The following is a 26,635-nucleotide window of genomic DNA, read 5'->3' as shown; positions in this document are numbered from 1 at the left end:
GAACAAGTGATTGTCAGGGTCAGTACTCTGAAGTACTTAGGATTTCTCATGACCTTGACCATGAGATGGCAGTGCAGTGTTTTTCCAGACACAAGGACAGTAGGACACTTAAGTGCGATTTATTTGTCCTTGCCCTACAACTGAACCCACCCAAAGTAAACTTTGGAGCTGAACAGATGATAGTGATCAGTTTTTATTTTTTATGTTTAAATGTCTGTCATCACTTTTAGTAGACATTACTTACGCTGATGGTCAGAGTAAGTAATGTAGCCTATAGTTATTTTATGAATTATGCCTTTTTGAAAAGTCTCTGGTGAATATTTGTTTTGCTTGTTCTGTGTCATATGTGTTGATTGGCCTATTTGGCGATATGTAGCCTAGTGGTATCTATTGTCTACTGCATAGTCGATTAACATAATACTGTAATGTGTTACAGTAATCGGGGTACTATTGCAAACACTATACCGTAGGCCTAGCCATAGAGATGATGGGCCTACCTGCCAAAGCGTCATCAGTGTACACCTGTGTACACGTCACGATTATAGACCACCACTCTCCGCGCCCTGCATGGCAGGGGAAAACATACGCAGTATCTATCAACGAACGATGTTACACACATCCGGAAAGCCCTTCAGTATTTACAATTAAATCAACGGGGATAATAAAGATTGCCTCTTGGACCTAGGCTACCAGAAGTTACTATATCAAATGGGCGTCTTCAAAATTTTAAATACTTTTGAACGCGTTTGCATACAGGAATGTGCAGTTTTTCGGGCGAAGACTTTACATTTACAGTAACCGTAATATAATTTGTAGCTCAACTTTTGGCTACAAAAGCCATGGTGTAAAAACGGCATGCCTCGTTTCTTCTGGCCATGATGGATTTTTTGTTATTTACATACAAGTATCACAAAGGAGCGGAATGTAGCTCGCCTGTTTCTCCAACTCCCTGAATAGGTGTTTTCGGTGCGTGCAGAACAAACCAGAATAGTCCCCTTACACTGGCGCGCAACTGTAACGCAATTTGTATCACATTCTTTTTGGAAGCAGCATTTGATCAACGAGGAATATTCGCGGAATAAGCATTGTTACCCCCCTTTTTTTTTTAAATCGCCACAACAAAGTAGCTTGTTGTGCGATCGTCGCATCAAAAGAGAGCAGTTTTTATTTTGTCCCTTTCGCTTATTGCAAACAAGTGTTTTTTTTTTGTTTTCAAAGCTACACGGTGAGTAATCCACCACGCTACTCTAATAAAGTGCCGGTGCGTGTAGGAGTGTACAGTCAAATCATCATGAGGAACACCGAGGAGGCGGAGGGGTTTGATGGCGAGGCCTCCAACACTTCCATGATCTCGGGAGCAAGTAGCCCATACCAGCCTACCACCGAGCCCGTACACTCAAGGAATGTTTTGGGTGGCATTAGGTGTGACTTTGAGTACCTGAAGTCACACTTTGGCATATTAAAGGCCGTTGAAGTGGTGAGTTAAATCATTCAAGAGACTGCTTAACTAGGCAACTGAAGAACTGTAAAGATGTGCATATGAAAACGCTTAATTGAATGGTGTGTAGCTTCATTTGTATGTGTGTAGTCTGTACTTGTCTGTTTTTGATAGTTGGCCTGCTTCTTTAGGCACAGTGACATAGTAGTAGCCCATTTTGCATGTTGGTCACCCACGGTCCACTCTGCTACACTTTAAAAAAAAAAATCGAATCAAATTTACTCTCACATGCGCCGAATACAACTGGTTTAAGATTTTACCGTGCAATGCTTGCTGACGAGCCCTTCCCAACAATGCAGAGTTTAAAAATATAATACACAAGAATGGCGTTATATACAGGGAGTAACAGTACCATATCAATGTGCAGAGAGGTACATGAAGATAGTACGCGGTTTTGCAATGGAAGTAGCCCAAATAATGACAAATTCCTCTACTAGAAAGAATTCCTTATCAACCAGTTCCTTACTGTTCAAAAGTTTGGGGTCACTTAGAAATGTCCTTGTTTTTGAAAGAATAGCAACAACAACAAAAAAGGTGTCCATTAAAATAACAACATTGATCAGAAATACAGTGTAGGTATTGTTAATGTTGTAAATGACTATTGTAGCTGGAAACTGCAGATTTTTTAAATGGAATATCTACAAAGGTGTACAGAGGCCCATTATCAGCAACCATCACTCCTGTGTTCCAATGGCATGTTGTGTTAGCTAATACAAGTTGACCATTTTAAAAGGCTAATTGATCATTAGAAAACCATTCTGCAATTATGTTAGCACAGCTGAAAACTGTTGTCCTGATTAAAGAAGCAATAAAACTGTCCTTCTTTAGACTAGTTGAGTATCTGGAGCATCAACATTCGTTTAACAGGCTCCAAATGGCCAGAAACAAAAATCTTTCTTCTGAAAATCGTCAATCTATTCTTGTTCTGAGAAATGAAGGCTTTTCCATGCGAGAAATTGCCAAGAAACTGAAGATCTTGCACAATGATGTGTACTACTCCCTTCACAGAACAGTGCAAACTGTCTCTAACCAGAATAGAAAGAGGAGTGGGAGGCCCCGGTGCACAACTGAGCCAGAGGACAAGTACATTAATTAGTGTCTAGTTTGAGAAACAGAGGCCTCACAAGTCTGGCAGCTTAATTAAATAGTACCCACAAAACACCAGTCTCAACGTCAACAGTGAAGAGGCGACTCCAGGATGCTGGCCTTCTAGGCAGAGTTTCAAAGAAAAATACATATCTCAGACTGGCCAATAAAAATAAAAGATAAAGAGAGGCAAAATAACACAGACACTGGACAGAGGAACTCTGACAATAAAAATGATAAACATGGATTAGCTAACACAACGTGCCATTGGAACACAGGAGTGATGGTTGCTGATAATGGGCCTATGTAGATATTCCATTAAAAATCAGTCCAGCTACAATAGTCATTTACAACATTAACAATGTCTACACTGTATTTCTGATCAGTTTTATGTTATTTTAATGGACAAAAAAATGCTTTTCTTTCAAAAAACAAGGACATTTCTAAGTGACCCCAAACGTTTGAACGGTAGTGTATAACAATTGTATGTATTTTCAAGAAATCAGCAACATTTCTCTCAGCAGTTTACAGGAAGGGGAAACAGCATAGTTTAATGCGGGGCTTGAGCCGGTACACCTAAAACCAGATGTCTAGGAGGGAGAAAACACAACAACAAAGGAAGATGATGCCTCCCAAAGCTATGATAATTCAGTTGCAGAGGAAACGACTCGGCCAGAGTTTTGTCCCTTCTTTTGGTGCCAAACCGCTCAGTCAAAGATGGTGCTCTCACATAGCCTACAGATGAAGCACTGTATCCACAGTGCGGGAAAACCAGTGGAACTAAGGAAGTAATTAAGTGCATACAGTGCCAAGGGAAACAACCTGAGCCCCCTACTCAGAAGATGCCATGTTTGAATATTGCTTCATTAGCAATTATAGAATATTATTTGGCTTCTGTTGTGCTGTACAGAGGTCAAAACACACACCCTCTCGACTCTTTAAGTGAACTCATTGTACAAAGAGTTTTGATGTTCAGAGAATTCACCAGATTCAAAGCCCGAAAAGCCACAGTACCCGTGTGACCAGGAGAACGGTGGGAGAGATGTACCTGGAGAATCACACACACCGGAGATATTTGTCTTTGAGAAAGACATCTGTAGCCTGCGTGTAAAGTCTGTGCTGAGAGCAACTCTCTGTGCCCAGGTGGACGTTCACTGCTTGGTCAGATGAGACTGACAATAAGCATGTGATAACAATGTAATAGTGGGAGAAAGCTGATCATCTAGAGGTTACATAAAAACAAAACAAAACACTGAGGTCAAACAGGAAGTCATGTCTTTCATTACAGTTACCCAGGATAAATTGTTGTGGAGACACCACAACTCCCAAGGACATTACAGGTGTGAATGCGACAGGTATTTCCAGTCTTTCCTGTTCATGCCAGTCTAATTCAATACCTGCACTGGGCAGGATGTCTGAATGTCGTTATCTCACCTTATCTCACCTTTACCATGTCTGCCAACCAAGCCGTGTTGGCGCTATGGACCTAGTCACTGTATTACTTTATTAGCCTTGCTTGCTATTCTTCCTCTGTAAGGGGGTTTCATTTGAACGATAGTACAGAGGAGTTGATAACACATTCCTTACGTTTACTCATGGCAGCTCATTCAGGAAATATGCTCAAGGTTCACCATAATAGTTATACAGTCTCAGAGCTCCCATATGTAGGCTTGGTTTGACTGTCAGTTGACCTTGGAGTGCATGTATGCCACAGCCTTTTCCACTGCCACTGGGCAATGATTGACTGGCTTGAAGGGCCACACAGGGAACTGCTGAGGCCTTGTGTTTTACTATTTAATCCCCCAAACACCGTTCATTGTAACTCATCTGCAAATGTGCCCAGTTTTTCCCTGAACAAGAGCACTCTCAATGTAAATGGATCCAGTTTTTCCCTGAACAAGAGCACTCTCAATGTAAATGGATCATCCCAGTTCAATCCACATTAGTTGATGATTGATATTGTTGAACTAAATTAAACTAGTGATAATGGACTAAAGTCTAGTTTAAAGGGAGGGTTGATGATAAGTTATCCTTCCCTAATAGGCTACTCACTATTCAGTTACATAAAATCACATACGATTTCAGCTATAAATCAAAAAGCATACTTTTTGTGGGGAAGTAAAGTTGAATGTTCGGCGCTAACCTTGCTGGTCAAATCGGGATGGTTTTGTGTGTAGTACAGTATATGTCACATTAGTTAAGTTTAGGTGAAACCCTCCTCCCGTTAGCACGTTTACCTCTCCTAATGACTTTACTATGGGAACTGTTCCTACCGCCACACCCACTTGGTCTCTGGTCCCATAGAGGTTGTTGTAACATAAACACTGAAGGTCTGAGGTTGACCTGGTGTTACTGGGAGAAGCAGTAGCCCCAGGATACTGGTGCTATCACCTTCAGAGAACCTTTCTTTGTGTCGGTCTCTGGTAACTTTACATGGGTGTAAAAAGTCTCGGGACAACAGGCTTTTGTGGATCTCATCTCCTCTAAGCATTTCTACATAGCTCAAGTCATTTTTCCCAATCAGCTCTTACCCAGTCAGCTCTAACCCAATCAGCTCTTACCAATCAGGTTTTGACAGTCCCTCCTTTTTGTACTGTTTATAATGTAATTTACACGGTGGCCTTTATAATACCAAAATAAAGCTCCCGTTTAATCTCATTTGTAGAGTGTTGCCTTTTGGATTAAGTTGTTACATAGCTATTCAGTTGTCAATGGACCTTGTAACCTTGTAATCTTTTTTTGGATGCTTTAACAAGGGAAAAGTTTAATATTATTGAAGGCCCTTTTTGTAGGCTGTGTATGGAGCTAAATGAATTTACCAGATGCTGCTCCATGTCAGCTTGCTCTTCCCATTCTGGAGAGACTGTGTATTCTGTTCTAATGTTTCTCTCTGACTGGTCTTCAACAAACACACATGATAGGTGGAATTTTCTGACTCTACAGACATCTCTGGGGTCAAGAAACAGGAGAGGAATTTATTTTAAATTTTTGCACAGATTACAATGAGCCATTTGGGCCAGGAACGAAATACACAGGACACCACTGATCAAAGGTCGTTGGAGTGCAGTCTGTGTTTTGATGCCTACCTCCCATTCATTTTCTGGGAAGGGCTGCTTTTATCACGACTCAGTGACGACTTCATCCACACTGCATCCACCCCCAGTCTGGACATGTCCATGTTGTAATGTCACGCCGTGTGCACCCAGACAAACACACCTCTAATGGGGTTTCAATTGGCTGCCACAGAGGAAGACATGGGCTCGAAGAATCCCTCACTGAGGTACCTACTGCAAGTGTGAGGTTGACAAAGATTTGCCCGTCTGAAATAATAATAAGTTTGTGTGTGTGTGCGCGTGACTGTGTGTCTGCGTGAGAAAGCGTGTGTTGCGAAGTGTTTGGGCTTCGCAAGGCTGTAATTGCAGCAGATGTGTGAAAGGTGGTGAGCCAGACAGCCTGTCAGGAGTGTAGCCTAAGCGCTCTCCCGCCTCAACAACTCTATGTGTCAGAAATAGAAGAGTGTTGTGATGAGGAGCCCTGTTGCAGTCCCCTGTTCTGTTCATTAACCGGGCTGACAGGTTTAAGAAACAGCCCGGGGCTAGCTAGGGAGGAGAGGAGGGGAGCTGGTCAGAAGGAACACGACCAGCTGCCTCCCTGCTGCTCCCATCAGCATCTGGTTCAATATACTCGTTGATTTACTCACTGCACTTATCATGTCAGTTGTCTCCTATGTCAGCCAACTAAGATGCCAGTTTTACAGCAAATTCTGACTTTGACAATATTGCTCTATGCCCTAGAAAACTGTTGTTGTCAGATGGATGACCATCCCATCCTCAAGGTATCAAAAACTTGTTCTTCAGGATAATATATGACTTAGATGGAGAGGAAAGAGTGGCTACTGATCTGCATTGTGTCTGACCCAGAACAAGACAGGATGGATTGGGCCTCGACACTGCGCCAACATATTTTATGGAAAATGTGTTTTGTTTTTATGAGGAAAAAAATGATATTACAGATGGATTGGTCTTTTTTCCAACTTCATTATGGTAATTCTTTACACATAAATCATAGGCTTCATATAGTCTCCAACGCTATTACAGGTAATTGTACAGAGGTGAGTGTTTTTTCTCTGTCTAAAGATAACATCACGGCTAAAAAGGAGGTGAATCTGCATATTCAAGTCCCACTGTTGCCATGGAAAGCGTTGTCTGTTGATCACCCTTTCCATTTAATGAGTACAAAACAGGAGTTGGCTCTTCACAGAGAGGCCTCGCTCAATCTGCATTTCAGAAGAGCATGGAAAACCGACAAGAAATCTGAGCAGGTCATACATCATACATTATAGAAACAGCATGAAGTGTACGTGTATGCAAATCTGTGTCTCTTTTCATGGCTTCTTGATAAGGTTTGTTAGGGATGGATTCTCGTGGTTAAATCCCAGACTTGGTATTGGTACTTTTAGAGTTCTGGCCGTGAGCAGATCCTCAGACGCTTGGCTGTCCATGTCCCATGTGGGGAGCTGTAGACTGTCAAGAAGTCATGTGAATTCCTCGTCAAAGCTGTGAAACCAAGCGTCTGCTTAAGACATCTGAAGGCTCCCCTTAGGAGGGGGATTTTTGAAAAGTGGTGGGAGGAGAGGGAGGGAAAGAAAGGGATTCCATTACGAGTGTGATGTCACTTTTGATGATGATACCAAAATAGTGATCTCTCTCACTCTCACGCTCTCACTGTGTGATGTGACTAGGGAATGTTCCATTAGTCACCTTATTAGCTTTCTCAAGGTGGTGTGAATGTACATAGTGCACGGGTGCATTAGCATGCTTGTAATTCTCAGACTTCCTATCACAGAGCTCATACATTTTTCATGATAAAAGCTGGACTGGGCCCTTTATCCCAGATGGAACAGATTCTTTATTGAGATCTGTCAGGCAACTAGATCCGGTCTGAGCCGGCCCAGATGGGACAAAGCCCGGAATATGTATGCGTGGTGATGGCGGTGGTTCCGTCTCCCTCAGGCTCGCGCGGACCAACCTGTAATCTGCTGGTCTGAAGTTTGTGGAGAGTCGGGCTGATTGCATCGGAAGCCCTAAATAACACATTAACCTCCCGAGTTCTCCCCCATCACTGTGGTGGAGTAATGATTGGGAGGGAAAATATATCAATTAACTGTTCACAATGAGGTTGTGGGCTCCTCTCACTCACTTCCCAAGGCAATGCCACTCCCATCAGCACCAGTCATCTCAGTCTCATCAAAGATTTGGAATAAGGTGAAAGAAACATGGATCGTGTCACTAGTTGATATATCATTACTAAATTGCTAACCCCTGGCATGCCTCACATGATTACTTAACCATATAAATACGTAATTTGTGGTTTTCACGTTGGTCATACTCCGTCTGACTGAGTTTGTTTGGGTTGATGTGGGTAGTATCATAACTACCTTATTTTAAGGCTCTCCTTGACCTGTCCCTCTTCCTCCTCCCTCTCTGCAGGTCCTGGCCCTCATAGCCTTCATCTGCATAGAGACCATCATGCTGTGCCTACCCTGCGGAGGGGTCTACTTCTTTGAGTTTGTCAGCTGCAGTGCCTTTGTAATCACCGGCGTCCTCCTCCTCATCTTCAGCCTCAGTCTGCACACCAAAGTGCACCACGTCAACTGGAGCCTGACGGTGTGTATACCACCCACACGCACTGGCCAATCACATCCTCTTATACTGGAGGCAAGAGTCTGGTTCAGATGTCGATAAGCCAATAGACACGTCTTCTGGAGGACTTAAAGAGTTGTTCTCTTTGCTTTGAGACTAGGTGACTAGTTTATAAACAGTGTTATTACATAGGTATAAGAGCAACTTCACATAACGTATTAACATATGCGATTGAATAAAAGTTGATTGGTTGAACTGAAGGGTAAACTGAATTTGCTGAATGTGCACTTGCCTATACAATGTGGGTGAGAATGAGTTTTTTAAAAATGCAGTCATAGCAAATGTTAGTGGTGGGTATTCTCCAATCCAACATGGCCCCTTTGACTATTTGCCTACAAACACACATCGTTAGAGCGTTGGGCTCCGGTACAGGATGTGTTGGAAATGGAAACGCTGAACACACTGCATACCAGAAAGAGAAATAGATGGTGAGTTAAAGTGGTTTAAATCCAACCATAACTATCATATTGCATGGTATACTTAGTACTATATGTTTTTACCTCAAACAGGCATATGGGGGTGTGCCTTTGGCTTTTACTGTTGGCCAAGTGAAGCAAAATGAAGCAGGGTTTTTATATATTGTTTTAAATAGGCTTTGTGTGTTTTTCTCCTGAGGCCCACTGGTTTTGGGCTATGCAGGACCCTTCAAAGAGATGGAAACACTGCACCATGTCCACACAACATATGGCGGTCTTTGTATCTCTATAATTCAGTACTTCCATATGAAAAATATCAAATGTCTGTGAATGTGATGTCATAACGTATTTGGGGGGTTTTATCGTCTTATGCACACCGTTTGTGTGAAGAAACAAAAGTAATTTGGTGTGTTTATGCCGGTGGGCAGTTGAAAGGTCTGTAATCTGTATTTATTTGAGTCAGTTAGAGGCTGTTGCGTTTTGTGCATATGTGTGTTTGGTTGTGGCTTAAAGAGAGCTGTTGCCACCTCCAGGGCTCTTATTGGCTCTAGATTGGAGTAGCGGACTTGGCCTCGGCATAGTGGCCCGTTTTCCCTTCATTGTATTTATAACTGTGACATTCAAAGCTTCTCCAATGTGAGTGGGCTCCAGGAATTTTGACATTACACAGCAGTTTTGACTGAGTGTAAACCGAGAAAGTAATTCTCCAAACACTCCAGGGACACTGAAATGACCCCCTTGTGGAGCTGACTTGTAAATGTGGAAAACGTCTAAGGAGGGTCTGTTCTTCCAATTATGTGCTATTTGATACTGTCATGTCAAACCCCTGCTTGATTATATGTTTGGTAATGGTCTATTGCTGTCTTGGGAATACAGGGGAGCTATTCCCTCACCTAAGAAAATGAGACCAGCCATGGGCTTTATCATAAAGCTCTCTGAGGTAACTTGTACAAAAAGTTGTTGAGTGAAAGCTCCTGGAAATATCACATTTGGTTAGAGGTCATTTGGTTATTCAGATACATTGTTGGCGCTAGCTAAGGGGAGTGAGTTCGGTATTATGAGTGTTATTTTTCTTTCCCTGTCCCTGGTGAACTGTGTGATCCCGTGTCTCTGGATTTGGGTGGCAATGTGCCGTTGGTCTGTCTTGTGCTGGCAGAGACTGACTCTCTTTTTGTGGCGTGGCCACAACGATCAGACATTGTCTCAGAGCTGACTGTCTCTCTTGTCTCTCCACACAAAGGCTTTCAAATTACCAACTGCCATGCCAGGGAGTGCCAGCACAGAGAAGGGTGACCACGCACACAGACACTGCCAGTTTTAAATGTGGGCGAGTGCTGGCCCAGTCAATGCTGGGAAAGTTTTTGCTCACAAATGAGGAGGCTGGGAACATAAATCTCACTACATGCTTGACTGGAATGGCAGGCGGTGGAGGACCTGAAGTGGCCTCTAGACTGGATCTTTGACAATGTGCCAGGTAGTCTCCCCTCTGAGTGATAGCATATGCTGATCTGGTTTGCAGGTTATCCCCTCCCACTTTACTGCAGATCCTGCTATGCCAGCTCCTTATCCTTTCTGAACATGGAAATCAGGCAGTGTATTGGCTTGAATGGAGCGAAGGTTTCTGTTTTGATAGATGAACCTGTGGCAAATCACAAGCAACATCTTATTTATTTACTTCGCTGACTAATGATTAAACGTGATACAGTGCATTCCTCTTGCAGATGTATCGGTGTGGTTTATTTTCTTTGGATCTTGGCATCTGTTGAAATAGTGTGCAATGCCATCCTGTTTGTGTATGCATTAGTAGCTTCTGCTGTTTGTTCCAAAGCAGGTCTCTGTCAGACCCCATGCTGTTTTACCTAGCAGGGTCCATTCCCTCCCCCTACACGTTTAATCCACCTGCAAATTATGGCTTGCTATTGTGATTCATCTGTTGTGCTCGCAGAGCCCTCGTCTCTTACATTCTATTCATTTTCACTCGGTTATTTCAGAGGGGAGTCCATGAAACGTTTTTCGCTGCAGTTTTTTAAGCCCTGTATTTTGCCACCCAAGCAGAAGACATAATTATGCTTCTCTTTTTATCGATTTCATCCCCCCCAAAAAGATTGTTGAACTGAATGTTTTCTGCAATGTGATGTCTACTCGCACTTCAGAGAGTTTGTCTGGATATGCATGTGTCCTGTTGCCTTGATCCTTGTCTAAATCAGCATAAACACGCAGCTGAAAACATTTGGTAGAACCATTTGAAGGGGATGTAGCTTCTGGCGCCTCGACAGCCCTCCTCGGTGAAAGACCACTCCTAACGCACTCAAACGTTCTGGCTTCCAGAGAGTCCCTGGCTGCTCTGCCAAATGCTGAGCTTGCTGACATCTCCATCTCCCCCAGAGAAGCCAGTAAGTCTAAGCGGCCTGCCTGCCTCTCTGCCTCGGGGCTCAGGGTGAAGAAGGGGTTGGAGAAGTGTGTCACTCTGCAGAAAGCGCGAGAGTGAGGCAGCGGTTTGACTGGGGTATTTAAAGGCAGGCGCTCCATCTTTTGCTACTGCTTTACAAACCGCAGCTGTGCATGTGGTAATGGTTTCTCCCAGAGAGTAATGTGCTGGGGTGAGCTGGACCTGGGGTGAGCTGGACCTAGTGTGAGCTGGATCTGGGGTGAGCTGGATCTAGGGTGAGCTGGATCTAGGGCGAGCTGGATCTAGGGTGAGCTGGATTTGGGCTGTGTAGTAGAGGGAGCGTGGCAGTATTGACGCTGAGAAATCAGTCCAGTAACACCAGTTGGACCAGTGTATGCTGTGCTGTTACTAAGGTTGTTGGTGATGGTGCGTTCAGTGGGAGATCCAGCTCTAGAAGATAGCCTAGCGCTGCTGTAGGAATGCTTCCATTAAACACATCAGATGGATTAACCCCAGGATAAACAGCACTTTTCACAGTTTTACATCCCTCTGAGCACCGTTTGCCTTCTCTTCACACATCTTGCCAAACAGATCACACACAGACACGCTCTCTATACCTGCCAAACATAGACTGCAAATACAGGGAGTGAGGCATTAGAGTTTATTTGCCTTACATTTGAAGCCAAGTGTGAGGCTCAGGCTTGATTAGTTTCTGATTGACTCCAGCATTTGTGTGGTTTGGTCGTCTGAGCTGTACATGTGTGTTGGTGCAAAAAGGGGAGACTTGAGTCTGGTTTGGCCAGTGTTTGTTTTGAGGGTCTCGCTTGGCTAGTGTTCAGTCTTGAGTCTGGTTTGGCCAGTGAATCTGTGGGGGATAGTTGGTGTTATGTGAGATTATGTGGGTTATGACTACCATTATTCAGCTATTCACATGGGGGGCCATTGCCCCAGTCATGCTGAAACATTTATTAAGCTTACACTGAAGGACTGGTCAGCCAGAACAACACATCCTGAAAGCTCACAGAGACACAGTGTCCGATGTTCGTGCGAATAATCAGATCCTTGTACTAGGACCTTCAGTGACTGCCTTCAGCACCAATTACTATCAACAGGGAACAAGAGAACAGCACAAACAATTCCAAAAATTCAGATTAGAGGTTGACTATGGCTGATTAATTAGAGCCGATTTCAAGTTTTCAGGACAATCGGAAATCGGTATTTTTGGACGCCGATTTTGCAGAATAAATGTATTTTATTTATTTTTACAACTTTATTTAACGAGGCAAGTCAGTTAAGAACACATTCTTATTTTAAATGACGGACGGCCTAGGAACGGTGGGTTAACTGCCTTGTTCAGGAGCAAAATGACAGATTTTTACCTTGTCAGCTCAGGGATTCAATCTTGCAACCTTACGGTTAACTAGTCCAACGCTCTAACCACCTGCCTCACGAGGAGCCTGCCTGTTATGCAAATGCAGTAAGAAGCCAAGGTAAGTTGCTAGCTAGCATTAAACTTATCTTATAAAAGACAATCAATCAATCAATCATAATCACTAGTTATAACTACACATGGTTGATGATATTACTAGTTTATCTAGTGTGTCCTGCGTTGCATATAATCGCTGCGGTGCAGATTCGCGAAAAAGGACTGTCGTTGCTCCAACGTGTACCTAACCATAAACATCAATGCCTTTCTTAAAATCAATACACAGAAGTGTATATTTTTAAACCTGCATATTTAGCTAAAAGAAAGGTTAGCAGGCAATATTAACCAGGTGAAATTGTGTCACTTCTCTTGCATTCATTGCACGCAGAGTCAGGGTATATGCAACAGTTTGGGCCGCATGGCTCATTGCGAACTCATTTACCAGAATTTTACGTAATTATGACATAACATTGAAGGTTGTGCAATGTAACAGCAATATTTAGACTTAGGGATGGTGTAACCGATGTGAAATGGCTAGCTAGTTAGCGGGGTGCGTGCTAATAGCGTTTCAAATGTCACTCACTCTGAGACTTGGAGGAGTTGTTCCACTTGCTCTGCATGGGTAACGCTGCTTCAAGGGTGGCTGTTGTCGATGTGTTCCTGGTTCGAGCCCAGGTAGTGGCGAGGAGAGGGATGGAAGCTATACTGTTACACTGGCAATACTAAAGTGCCTATAAGAACATCCAATAGTCAAAGGTATAGGAAATACAAATCGTATAGAGAAATAGTCCTATAATAACTACAACCTAAAACCTCTTACCTGGGAATATTGAAGACTCATGTTAAAAGGAACCACCAGCTTTCATATGTTCTCATGTTCTGAGCAAGGAACTTTCTTACATCGCACATATTGCACTTTTACTTTCTTCTCCAACACTTTGTTTTTGCATTATTTAAACCAAATTGAACATGTTTCATAATTTATTTGAGACTAAATTGATTTTATTGATGTATTATATTAAGTTAAAATAAGTGTTCATTCAGTATTGTTGTAATTGTCATTATTACAAATACATTTTAAAAATCGTCCGATTAATCGGTATCGGCATTTTTTTGGGTCCTCCAATAATCGGTATCGGCATTGAAAAATCATAATCGGTCAATCTCTAATTCAGATAGCTGAAGGATTGACAAGTATGACAATGATGTTGGTTACAGAGACTCTAAATATGCAACTTTAATATGACAGAAACTCAAATTCTACAGAAACTTTAAATATGCTACTTTAATATGACAGAAACTCTAAATATTTTACTTAAATATTACAATTCTGAAATACAGCATGAGCATACAGTACCAGTCAAATGTTTGGACACACCTACTCATTTAAGGGTTTTTCTTTATTTTTAATATTTTCTACATTGTAGAATAATAATGAAGACATCAAATCTATGAAATAACACATATGGAATCATGTACTAACGAACAAAGTGTTAAAAAAATCTAAATAGATTTTAGATTTTAGATTCTAAAAAAGTAGCCACCCTTTGCCTTGATGACAGCTTTGCACACTCCTGACAAACATTACTCAACAGTGTCTCTGTACAACATGCTTGTACTAACTCCTGGCTACTTACAATATGTACAGTAACGATCAGTCTAAACATGACCTGTTAATTAACATGCATGGTCTGTCTGTCTGTCCCTACAGGACCTGGTCAACACTGCAGCCAGCACCTTCTTCTTCTTCCTGGCTTCTGTGGTCCTGGCTGCTCTCAACCACAAGTCTGGAGCCGAGATCGCAGCAGTGGTGAGTTCCCCCGTCCCGCCCCACGGCATCCTCATCCTGGTCACTCCCTGTGACCCCTGACCTGGGCCTTCTCAGAGTGACCACCCTGTTTATTAGTCTGTCTCAGATGTACACCACTGAAACATGGGCTGAGGTCTGGTCTTTCTCCATTCACCCCCTCATCCTCCCTTCCCTACTCCCCTCTCATTGTGAAAGGGTTCTTTGATCCATTATTGTGCTACGCAATGAACAGTGGCTGGTGTTGCATGACCCACTAGATTTATGTTGTTTGAAGAGTAGCCTATATGCATCTAAAATATACATCAGAGACATTTACTGCAAAATGTTCAGAGATATGTTCAATAATCAAATTCGAATCCAAGACATTTAGCTATTAATTAACTACAATCCTCCCTGAAGTTTTTCTGTTGAATTTCTGTTTATCAGATTATTTGTCTTTCCACATTATACTGTATTTCCTGTTAACTGCTGCCTCCCTGTGGAAGATAGCCTGAACTGCATTTCACCAAGTCAATATCGCATTTTGTCCCCACCTATAGTATAATAAAGCCAAAATAGAATTGCTGCCACATCAAGCTGTCTGACAGTGTGAGAGGTTTGAGGATCAGTTGGCCAGACAGTAATTGGCCAGCCCAGAGGCGAAGTGTTCATGATCAGGGTGTGCTGAGAGCTTGATGATGTGTGAGCAGAGCCACAGTGAATGTTCATGGCTCCATTGGCCACCCTGCTGCTGCCACATCCACACCATTTACTGACTCAGTCCCTCCCTGGAGGTTATGAGCTGATTTCTGATTCATGTCATGTCAGCTCTGAGCCGTGACATGGACGTTTACTCTGGAGTTCAGCCCTAATTCCCTCGTTGGAGAGAGAGAGAGGTAACACCTCATTGGTTTCTCTCTCTCTCTCTCTCTCTCTGTGTTTCGCTTTCTCTTTGACTATCAATCCTCTTTGTAACCCTCAACCTAATTTTGATGTCTCCCTCTCGTTCTTTGTACCGCTTGCTCCATGATCTCTTGCAGATTGTATGCATTTGTCTGGCAAAGCTTGCTTGTTTCCTTACACATAAGAAAGCATGCACGCCCTTGCACACACTGCTGCTCCTTTGATTCCTGTGGTTGTGCATGGGGCTGGATCAGCAGAACTGTGTACTACGGGCGCCCGGTCGGTGGCCTGAGGATTTGTGCTTAGTCGTTTATGGTACAGATGTTCTCAGCAGGAAGTTTCAAATAAACATCCTGGGCTTTTCAAGCCTGAAGGGGGCCAGTTAAATCCCTGGGCTCTCATTCTGGGGAGGGATGGAGGGAGTCGTGGGAGGGGTGTATTTGTTGAATTCCACTCTGTCTATTTCTTTAGGGGCGTATACTGTATAAAGGGCTGCGATTTGGAGACAGATTAGACACTTTGTGTGTTACTGTTTAATCAGCTAAATGTCTTGCTGTAATTATACAGTAGTCCCTGCTTGAGATGTATTTACTACTGGAAATATTAGGAAGGACTGGAGGGAGGTGTCATTTCCTCCTGTACCTCTTAGAAACTCACATTTATTTTAAGTTCATAGTAACAGAAATTCTGTTGTGTTGAATCATGTTTCTGTAACTTCCTGTGCAGATATTTGGCTTCCTGGTGACGTGTGTGTACGCTGTGAACACCTTCCTGGCTGTGAAGAGGTGGCGTATGGGTGACGGGCGCTCAGTGGCGGTCCAGACCAGTGAGTACATGCGAGCCCGCACTGCCTCCCGGGGAGAGATGGAGGCACGGCCTGACCTGGCCTGATGGAGGTGATATTCTGAGACCAAGACTGACATTTAGGGCTTCTATCTTACCATACCCTCTCTCCCACTACCCACTAGTGACATAACCAATCCCTGTACCCACTCCATGGATGAGCACTGCATCCTCTTTACTTGGGGTTTTCCTTTGGCGAGAGTCCCTCAAGGCCTGGACCCAGAGCCCTAGCCCCCTGAGAGTACCAATACACAGACTGGGTCAGAGATCTTCCTCTGTCGACAGTCATCAAGAGAATTTACTTGATGTTAATTAAGTGATTTTCTGGTTTCGAATTCAGTGTGGTTTGAACTCTTGCTCCAGTGTTTTGTAAATGCTCTTAACTGTGTGACTTGGTATCTATGGCCGCCAGCACGTACTGTACAGGGTTTGGTGGTTTATGTTACTTGTAGCACTGTCTGTTTAGATATGGAATGATTTTTTTAACGCTACAGATCTGACACAATGAGAACAACAATTTAATGAATTCAGTTGATTTATATATTTTTTTAACATGAACTTGAAAAAAAAAAGGGACCAAAAGCTTAGGCCTATTCATTAAGGCAGGTCAACCAGTTATTAAGGTTATGAACTCAGATACTCTTGAAACACATTCCCAACACAGTTCAGTTCCATAATGTCATTAAATTTCAGTTGTGTCTCCCTCTGTAGAAGATGTAAAGTAACCATCCTCAGTGTATCTCACTAATACACAACACCGAACCACATGAACTTTTGAAGGAAAGTTGAAGGTATTCGTTTTTTGACTATCTTTATTGAAGGACTTGATTTAGTTTCTTCAGAAAGTATTCATACCCCTTGACTCATTCCACATTTTGTTATTACAGCCTGAATTCAAAATGGATTAAATATATTTTTTTCTCACCCATCTACACAAAATAGCCCCTAATTACAAAGTGAATACATGTTTTTAGAAATGTTTGATACTTTATTGAAATTCAGGCTGTAACATAACTAAATGTGGAAAAAGTCAAGGGGTGTGAATCATTTCTGAAGGCAATGTAGTTGGTATGGGTGCTATTTGTAAATGGTTAAAGAGTATAGTATATCTGGCCTAGTGAGTGACATACAAATTGCACAGTGGTACGTTACTAACATGGTGGTACATTTGGTAATTTAACTTAATACTGATAAACAGGTGCAGGTCGAGGTCAGCGTCCATAGCACATCTCAGGTATTGGCTGATTCATCATTTATTTTTGAAACTTAAATGTGGCATCACATACATTTGTCAAAAGATGTTGCCTTCTTAATAATTGGGTCCATGGCATACTCATTCAGAGAATGGCGCACCAATGGGGTTTTACTTTTTGCCATGAATGTATTTAGTTGAATGTGTGATCTTATTAACCTTATACAGCAAACATTATCACATACCTTATTTCAGAAAACACCCTCGCAACTTCCTGTACTTTTTTTGTTGAGATCACATTTATTGAGATGTAGCCTAAGTCTGTTCATATGTGCAAGTTTGTACTGAATGTGTCTAGGATGAAGGACTTTTAGTTGACTTGTGTTCTGGTCATTGGATTTTCTGTTCTAAATAGTATTGTGCGTTTACATCTACACAACATTGTGATTCCAGGTGTTCTGTATTCCACAGACCCTGCTGGTAATACTGTATGTATATGTGGATTATGGTAAAGATACCATCAGAGGAACTGCTCATGGTGGATGCTTTATATGAAGTGCACCTTGTGGGACATCTTACAAATGTTTTAAAAGATGCCGTCTTTGTCAAAATGATCATATTTTGTGTTTAAGAGTTGATGAACCAATATTCTTTGTGAGAACAGTCTTAAAGCCTAACTAAATGAATGACTTTGTAGGCGAGGGCGGGAACATTGCAAATCTCAAATGAATTTGAATGAATTGACCGTAATAACTGTTGATTATGATTGAAACGTGTGCGAGGGTGGGTTTGTGTGAAGAATAGACAATCAAAATGTTTCTATTTATGTCTCTCTATTCAATGAAGGACTGGGCTGATTGTTTTAAGTGGTGTATTATGCGTCGACTTCACAGTAGTGGATCCATCTCCTTTATCTAGCAATACATTATTCTCTGACATGCAGTAATAGACCATGTGAGTGCATATGTAATCCTTGCTTTAACTAGTAGTGAAATGATGTGACTATAGTGGAACAATACGAGTTAATGCTTCATGAAGGCCTTAACAATCCAGAGCACTTTGTAAATATAACCTAAGATTTTGAACGGGGTGTATTTATATTACAGTATCTTTTAACATGCTTAAAACAACTCCACCAGTGCTTCATGCATAGTTAATGACTTGTGTCAAGGTTTTGAACCACTCACAATCCAAAATGGCCTATCTTAAAATGAAGACTTAACTGCTCTTATCTTTTTAAAGTTTGACCTTGATTTTCTTAAATGCTCTGTAATTGATACAGGTACTTGTACTTGAGGAGGCAGTCATAAAATCTGTATTGTTGTATTTAAATAATTTTCTGTAGATTTAACAAAACTATCGTTTATGGTGACAACTTTGTTTCAAAATAAACGGGTTTGGAAATGTTGTCTTAATATTTTATTAAACAAAGTAAAGCTTACACTGGCTGAAAATCAACTGATTCCTTTCTTCTTTTCTTTACATGACCTGCAAATTGATAAATGTTTGATGTACAAACCTGGTAAGAAAACCTTAATAGGAACCATTTTAAATAGGAAAACATTTTGGTGTACCATTTATCAATGAATGCAGTCCTACCACATTTGCAGTTTACTTTTCAAAACACAATCACAAAAGTCTCAGTGCTTTTCCATTATCAAAAGTTTTCGGAATTGGTAGAAAAGAAAACATTCCGCGGACAAATCCAAATTCAAACAGGAAGTGGCCATTTGGGCAGTCCGGTAAGAGTCGCTAAGTGCCATGCACAGTAAGTCTTTTCAGCTCGGTGAACATGGATCTGTCACAAAATGATTGTAATGCAAGGATATCACATCAGATATAGGAACATTTTCAATAAAGGTTACCAGAAATGGAAAAATCAAGCAAAGCCAGTATGATGATTGGACAGATGGTGTAACCAGCCAACCAGCTGCCAATCTTTTCAATTATGTAAACCTCATAAAAACAGGGAATTTCTCCAGATTCTTCCATTTAAATGTAGTGTCATCTGCCTTTGTTCCCCATGCTCCTCTTGGCATTATGGAGGCTGAGCAACTGTAAACCAATAGCCATCACCAAAACTACCACAGTTCATTCCCAGCTTCAGAAATGTATTTCAGAGTTTGGGCAATTTTAGCGCATTTGGAAAATAATACTGTAACTGATCATTGTATGTGTCAGCATTCCAAAGTGCTAAAAACAGATTGGAAACCTGTTTTCACATCAGTTTCAAATGAAATGTGAATCCTTCAGGAAAATGTTGATGTCTGCAGTATGGCTGTCTTCCTGCCAGGCATGGTAGATTGGACACACACACACGGTCCCTGGGGTAGAATCTCTTCAGTCTGAGTCAGAGTCTGAGTCGTTGTACTCTATAACACAAAACCAGAAATAAAAACTTTTACAGTTATGTTATGAGCTGTGCCTGTCTGTGTATGACACATCCCCCCTGCCTATCCCTTCCAAAGAGGGAAGTGAAGTGAATGCCTTGTCTTGCTGAGTCCTGATAGCTCTGACCTCCTTATGCAATGATCAGGAATTAGAAATGAAGATAAAGCCTATATAATCCTGCAAGCTAATCATGATAGGTAGAAACACATTTGCAGTCACCATGTGGACAGCATCGATGATTAAAGAGCTAATATAAATGTTAATAACAAAGTAACAACTAGGTTGTGCTGAGATATTTTCAGGGCAAATGAGAAATCAGAATTCAGATGTAACCATGTTTTGTTTATTGAATAGATTAGCTACTCAGCATGGTCAGAACGAAGCCAACAATCTGCACAGATTTTCACAGACGATGTGCTGACTCCACAAACACACTCCATGAGTATTCGATCCCCACTGACCTATGTGACCCTTGGCTGAGTAAACTTGAGCCATGTGGTCCACAATGTGGCTAATGATTTCTACTACGCGCTATCAGCAAACCGCAAGTTTGTTGTTTTCCTAAACTATCCAAACACATTTCCTTAGAACTGACAGAAACTAGAAACCCTGAACGGAGAGTCAGCACCAAGTTTTAATTTCTATATTTCCTGTGTCCATTTTGTGAGAAGAAAAGGAAAGGACGGAATGTTTCTGAGGGGTACTGTAGCAGCTACAGTGTGTAGCATTAGGGACAAAATGTAGATTACGTTAATTAGATCATACTATATACTAGACAGGATTTGAAAGAAAGCATTACCTGAGGTTCTTGGTGGGTCGTCACCCGAGTCCCCTCCTTGTTTGAGGAAATTAGCCAGGTCATTAAAGATGAAGTAGAAATCGAGCGCAAAAACAATGGTGGCAATGAACCCGAACACCTGAAGGGGGTGGAGGAAAAGAAAACCTTTGATATCAATGTGAAATTGCTAGTGAATCCAAAAGGGGGTGAAGTGTCTGACAGAAGCTAGCTTATAATATGATATCCAGACACAATGAAGTAATGCAGCGGAATAACCAGACACGACTTCTGAGTTTAATGTTAACTTCAGAGTTCAATGTGTATACAGTCAATTAGGGGGGGGGATCAAAGTAATTCCATGGAGAGCCTAGTGTCTCCCGGTTTTTGTTTTTTCCTTTCAATTAAGTGGAGTTCCTTACTAATTAGTGACCTTAATTCATCCATCAAGGACAAGGGAGGAGCGAAAACCCTCCGTGGAATGAGTTTGACACCTGCGCTGCAAATGGCGAGGGGACACAGCTCTGATAGTGGCATAGGCTAGATTAGAGATGTGTGGATAGTGTCAAAGAGCATTTCTTACCCCTGCTGCTTTAGAGGCCCCGTCGGTGAACTTGGAAACTGATATTATGGAGATGATAAAAAAGATGATGGACGCACTGACACAGCGCAGAAAATCCTAAAAGAGAGAAATAATACAAATGAAAAAGTAGTTTTAACATTTTTTTTAGAATTGTCAGCGGTGGCTACCATCCCTACTGTACCCAAGTGGACTATAAATATACTGAGTGGACAAAACCTTATGAACACCTGTTCTTTCCATGACAGACTGACCAGGTGAAAGATATGATCCCTTATTGAAGACACTCGTTAAATCCACTTCAATCAGTGTAGATAAAGGAAAGGAGACCCGTTAAAGAAGGATTTTCAAGCCTTGAGACAATTGAGACATTGATTGTGTATGTGTGCCATTCAGAGGGTGAATGGGCAAGAAGAAATATTTAAGTGCCTTTGAACAGGGTATAGTAGTAAGTGTGTATCAAGATTGGTCCATCACCCAAAAGGCATTCAGCCAACTTGACACAACTGTGGGAAACAGTTGTAAGAACACCTTGGGAAGGTGTTCTTAATATTTTGTACACTGTGTGTATACTCACCATGAGGGGAAAGTGGAATCCCTTAAATCGCTCATTAAATTTGGTGGAATAGGCAAAAAGGAGGAAGAGGGCAGCCAGGAACTCAATCAGGGGTGCTGTGACAAAGGCTGCTGCCGTGGACGCAACAAAACAGATGAACGCGATGAGGGACAGAGCCTGGCGGAGAAGACAGAGGGAGGGAGAGATGGAGAAATTGACCAATAGAATGCAGTGAAGGCATACTAAAGTTATTTTGGTCCAAAATCTCCCTTTCAAGAAATGTTGCAGTGCCCCGAAGCTATTACATTTCCTGTCTCAAGCTGTAAGGAGATGTAGCTGTTGAATGACAGTTAATATACACAGACACTCACAGATACACTACAAGCCTATACTGTACTACATGAATTTTTGCTTGTTTATACACAATTGTGTTAACGTAATTGTTCACTTTAGCTAATCATGAAACATGTTTGTCTGGTTGAGTACAAATCCTGAAAGATGCAACTGCCTTTGTGATTTAAAGATCGGAATAAGTCTTTGTTATCAGCATGCAGTCTCTCGACGAATCACAAGTTTGTGTTTACTTTGTACAGCATTTCTGGTGATAGTGCTTGTTTTCCTACACCCCCTTGTCCTGAGTTCCCCCGGCCATCATCATTGGACAAGATAAGCCCAGGCACTGTCATTCTACACAGAGAGCCATCTTGTCTTTGTTACACTGGGTCATCAAAACCACAGACATGGCTCGACTTGGGTAGGGAACTCCCCCAAATGCTACTGCAGCTTTCATAGATACAACCCTGAACACACTGTTCACCTATCTTACACTTAGAATGTGTTTCGTCATCGAATAACATTGAGTATCTTCACAAGGCACAGCAGAACTGTGCTTCTGCTTATCAGACATTTTGTCTGACCTTGACATGACTAACGTTTCTCATCTCAAGACACCCACTGCTATGTTTCTGCACAGTTCTTACCAAATATGTCCTTGAATAGATAGTAAAGCAACAAGGTCAATTCTCCAGGAATCTTGGAATCTAACATTTGCTTCTGAGAATTCTGGCACGACACATTTCTTGTAAATTGAATGCTACAAGCGACAAACTAAATTACTTAAGCAGCATTATTGTCATTCCAGCTATTACGATCAGGGAAATCTCTGCATATGTTTTCCAGCTGTCTTGAGCCACTACTAAAACCAGCATATTTCATCGTGAGTGTTTCCATCCATTTCCAATGGTTAAAGTCATAGTAGCACCCGTGTGGTTTCTAGCGCAACAAGGGGAGAGGATCATATTCTAAGTGTGTGTAAAGAGGTTGCATTGTTCTTGGAGACTGATTTCTTTACCTTATAGCGCCAGTCAGCCAGAGCCCTCTATTCCATACAGTATGGCTGTTGGGTTACATGCCCTCCAGCAGAGTCAGTTAAGTAGAGACTGAGAGAGTTGATCATTGCTTTCTGCAGCACATCCATGAACTGAATCTCACATGCCAGAGATAATAACATATTTTGAGTTCATTCGGTTCAAATCCTCGGTGAGGACCCCTTTTACGGTAAAGATATCTAGGCAGACGCACTCTTGCTTCACTTCCTGATATCTGAGATTTGAAATAATCCATCATCATTGAATTATCAAGAATGAATGCAGTTCATTTATTTGCAACCCTTTTGGAATTTGAGCAAACTCTCTCTTTGAAATGAAATTTTACCATGATCATTTTTGTTTAATTGCATGTGCAAACGTGTCCCTACAATGGGCTACTGCACATCATGTCAAAACCTATTAGTAGATATCCAGTATTACAGTAATACACGCAAAAGTGCGACAGTAGACTGACCACATGAAGTATAGAATACATTACAGTTGTATGTAAGGTATATTGCTTGCTTGTGTTAACATGAATTAGCCTACACAAGGCTACATGAATATGAATGATTGTTTACAGGCTATATGTCTCCAAAATGATTCATATGCATTGTCTTTCGTATAACTGGTATACATCTCACCTGAATTAAAAGGTTATCAGTCGTAAACTTAAAACCTTCCAAAGTAAAAAAAAATGTGTGGCTAACTAATTCATAAATCTTTTTTAGCGCCTTTGACGAAAACAAAATGAGAACCGTGTGATGGACACACTGATCTCAATAGAAATGAGCAGAATTCAATGGTTGTGTTTTCCATAGAGTTTACCTAAACAGCTGGTATACAATAGCATAAATTAATCCCAACAAAAACATATTTTTTCAGCATTCAAATGTGTAACACTGAATAGCACAAACCCGTTAAATCGAGTGCACCCCGCCCCAGGCATCTAAACTTCTACGCATCTGCTTGTCTTGGCAGCGTTGAAGAAAAGTATTCGGAAGAAGCAATGGAAATAAATGACACTAATATCTTCTTTGAAATGCTACGTTACCACTTCTGCAATAAGAAGTTGTCCTTTCCTTGAAGATGCGAATTCTTTGGCGATTGGGAGAATAGTTTGAAGGACACTTTGGCTCGGTCCAGTCGTATCGGGAGCTTCGATGTCCCCCATTGCAAAGCTAAAGTTTGAGTTCAGTGATGGTTACAGATCCAGTGGGCTGGAAGAGTTGAGAGAGTGGAAAATGAGAAGCCTCGAAAAAGCGTGCTGCTTCTTGAAGTGGAAACGGAAATAATGACAGTGCGAAAACGTAGTTCACAAAAGCTCAACATCTGCATTCTAGAGATGTTGGACCCTTATGCTGGGCGGACTGGACTATGTGCATGCTAATATGCGCCAAAACTAAAATACTGTAATGTATTTGTTAAAATTGTTGTGCTGTATCCCTCGAGTTTTATAAATAATATGTTTTAACTTTATGGGAACGTCATAAACAGCTCAAAATGCAATGGAAACATTACTTTAGAATAAAGCAGAAATAGACTAGGTAGGCCTACACGTAACCTGACATTGTTCAAAACATTATACAGGCCTAGGTTTCAAAGGTGTACTTATTTTATATACATGATAATTGTGTTGTTGCATGGATTAAGCTATACAAACAAAGGGGCAATCTGCAGTTGATACATCCATTTTTTTATTTAGAAATTAATGATATGTACACATATATAAATTCCCCATGAGCTTAGTTCAACTGTCATACACCATCAGAACCCAAAATATAAGCTTGTTTTACTCCAATAATTGTAAACAAACAAAATGTAAACAAACACTATATAGCCTCGAAACATGGTTAAAACTATCATGTTGATAACATTGATGGTCAGTCCTGTCTATGAATTTGAGAGTGGTTACATTTCTCCATCCACATATCCTTCAGGTTTTTACCAAAACGGGCCGGGGCCAAGCTTTGTTATTGTTTCAACTGCTGATTGCCCCTTTAAACCTACACTATAAATGGAAGGACTGACAGAAGAGAGTGAGCATGGGAGGAGACAATTGTGGTGTCTTCACTTCACAGTGCCAGTTGCTGCTGTTCTTGGTTGATTGAATGTGACCCTCTTGAAAAGCATGTAACCATCCACACACCACAGGCCTGTTGCTATGAAACCCACTATCTGGATAGGGAAAATATACAATACTTAGTGTTAATATCAGATATAGTCTACAAGATAGAATTGTAGCTGACATTTCTGTAATAGTTCATTCATTAGTTGTACTGGGTGCCAAATGTGGGATTACAGTATAGATGAATGTTAGTGGAAATGTTCACAAGGATTGTAATGCCTTTGGGCAGTTTATTATTGACAGGAGGGTGTGTAAGATGAGGCTTCACCCAGAAACCCAGTTCTATAAGGCCCCCAATTAGAAGGTCAACAAGGAATACATTTGTTTTTTTTTTATCTCACCCCTCCACCCAGGGTCCCTGTCACTGTGTAAGTGGACACTGCTATCAGACTCAGGATAAGTATGAAGACTGCTGCAAACAGTGAGTTGAACAAATCCTGAAGAAGAAAAGACAATGGAAGTTACTCAGGAAGCTTGCCTGTCTGACATTTTCACAGCAGTTAATCAATGTAAAAGACCTACTGTAAACTATGTACTGTAATTAAATACTGTAGGTTCCTTACAACGAGAGGCCAGAAGAACAGAGTCAGCTTCTTGTTCAACTTCAGCGTGTACAGCAGAAGCAGGGAGAATGTGATCACAAACTCCATGCATGTAGCTGCAATGTATTTGGGCCTGGATGCTGCCGCAAAACACACAAATGCTACAAACATAGTCCCCTGAAACAGAGAGCATTAGCATTTAGGAGAGAGCATTGGCATATAGGAAATGCTATTTGATTGTTTCCATTCAAAAATATTTAAGAATAGTCTAATCCTACAAATTGAAATGGTTGTTTCACACCAAAAGCTGTGAAAATGCTGGTAGTTTTAATTTATTCAAATGTAATGTCTACTAGAGGGCATGCAGTATCTTGTTTAACATCATCACCAACTACTGGGTTTAACGTTTGAACAGTTCACAGGAACTATAGCTCTGATATTCACTTCCACTTCTGTTTTCTCATAGACAACATATTTAGGAAATAATGTATGTCAATTTAATCTCTCTGTAACAGTAAGCAAGTGTAATATCCTATAATAATACTGTGCAATACATTCTTGCTGTTTTTATCAAGTTTACACCAGATATATGGCTTTATCTGTGGTGATAAGTCTTTCCAAAACCCAGCGGTTTACCAAAGTATGAAATATGCATATGAAAAATGTCTCACCATCTCTACTAATTTAAGGACACCCCTCAAGGATCGGAGAAAAGCAGTATCAACCTCCATTGTTAACGAAGGGATGTTACTGGTTGTTTTGGAACAGTCGTCTGTCATGTTGTTAAATTTCAAAGAACCAGCTAAGAGTTTGTGCTTCCTGAAAAAGCTATTTCCTTTCAGTTGCAGGATATTACAGTCCGTTGCTCAGAATGTGTGCAGTGTTTTCACACCCATCACTGTTAAACACACTAGGCCTTTTCATCCTGCTTGCATGCCACTAAACAAATCAAATGATATTGTTCACATACACATGGTTAGCAGATGTTAATGTGAGTGTAGCGAAATGCTTGTGCTTCTAGTTCCAACTATGCAGTAAAATCTAACAAGTAA

The 26,635-nt window shown here is 41.3% G+C and overlaps 3 protein-coding genes across 3 annotated transcripts; 1 reads left to right on the top strand and 2 right to left on the bottom strand.

The window, feature by feature from the left end:
* Positions 1-566: 566 nt before the first annotated feature.
* LOC115112140 (CKLF-like MARVEL transmembrane domain-containing protein 4) lies at positions 567-18,702 on the top strand. The gene is made up of 4 exons (XM_029638968.2): positions 567-1,477; positions 8,074-8,250; positions 14,229-14,327; positions 15,936-18,702. The coding sequence occupies exons 1-4, from the start codon at positions 1,292-1,294 to the stop codon at positions 16,098-16,100; spliced, it is 627 nt and encodes a 208-aa protein (XP_029494828.1). The 5' UTR covers positions 567-1,291; the 3' UTR covers positions 16,101-18,702.
* LOC115112141 (CKLF-like MARVEL transmembrane domain-containing protein 3) lies at positions 18,649-24,490 on the bottom strand. The gene is made up of 5 exons (XM_029638969.2): positions 23,968-24,490; positions 21,568-21,723; positions 20,994-21,089; positions 20,435-20,552; positions 18,649-19,616 (listed from the first exon to the last, which is right to left on the bottom strand). Exons 1-5 carry the CDS (start codon positions 24,085-24,087, stop codon positions 19,585-19,587), a joined length of 522 nt encoding a protein of 173 aa, XP_029494829.1. The 5' UTR covers positions 24,088-24,490; the 3' UTR covers positions 18,649-19,584.
* A 98-nt stretch (positions 24,491-24,588) lies between these two features.
* LOC115112142 (chemokine-like factor) lies at positions 24,589-26,554 on the bottom strand. The gene is made up of 4 exons (XM_029638970.2): positions 26,255-26,554; positions 25,605-25,760; positions 25,383-25,478; positions 24,589-25,091 (listed from the first exon to the last, which is right to left on the bottom strand). The coding sequence occupies exons 1-4, from the start codon at positions 26,360-26,362 to the stop codon at positions 24,984-24,986; spliced, it is 468 nt and encodes a 155-aa protein (XP_029494830.1). The 5' UTR covers positions 26,363-26,554; the 3' UTR covers positions 24,589-24,983.
* Positions 26,555-26,635: the final 81 nt, after the last annotated feature.

This window comes from Oncorhynchus nerka, linkage group LG27, assembly GCF_034236695.1.
Source record: "Oncorhynchus nerka isolate Pitt River linkage group LG27, Oner_Uvic_2.0, whole genome shotgun sequence".
Taxonomy (NCBI): Eukaryota; Metazoa; Chordata; class Actinopteri; order Salmoniformes; family Salmonidae; genus Oncorhynchus; species Oncorhynchus nerka.
Note: the sequence above shows the minus strand (reverse complement) of the source record. Positions and strands in the feature narration are given on the sequence as shown.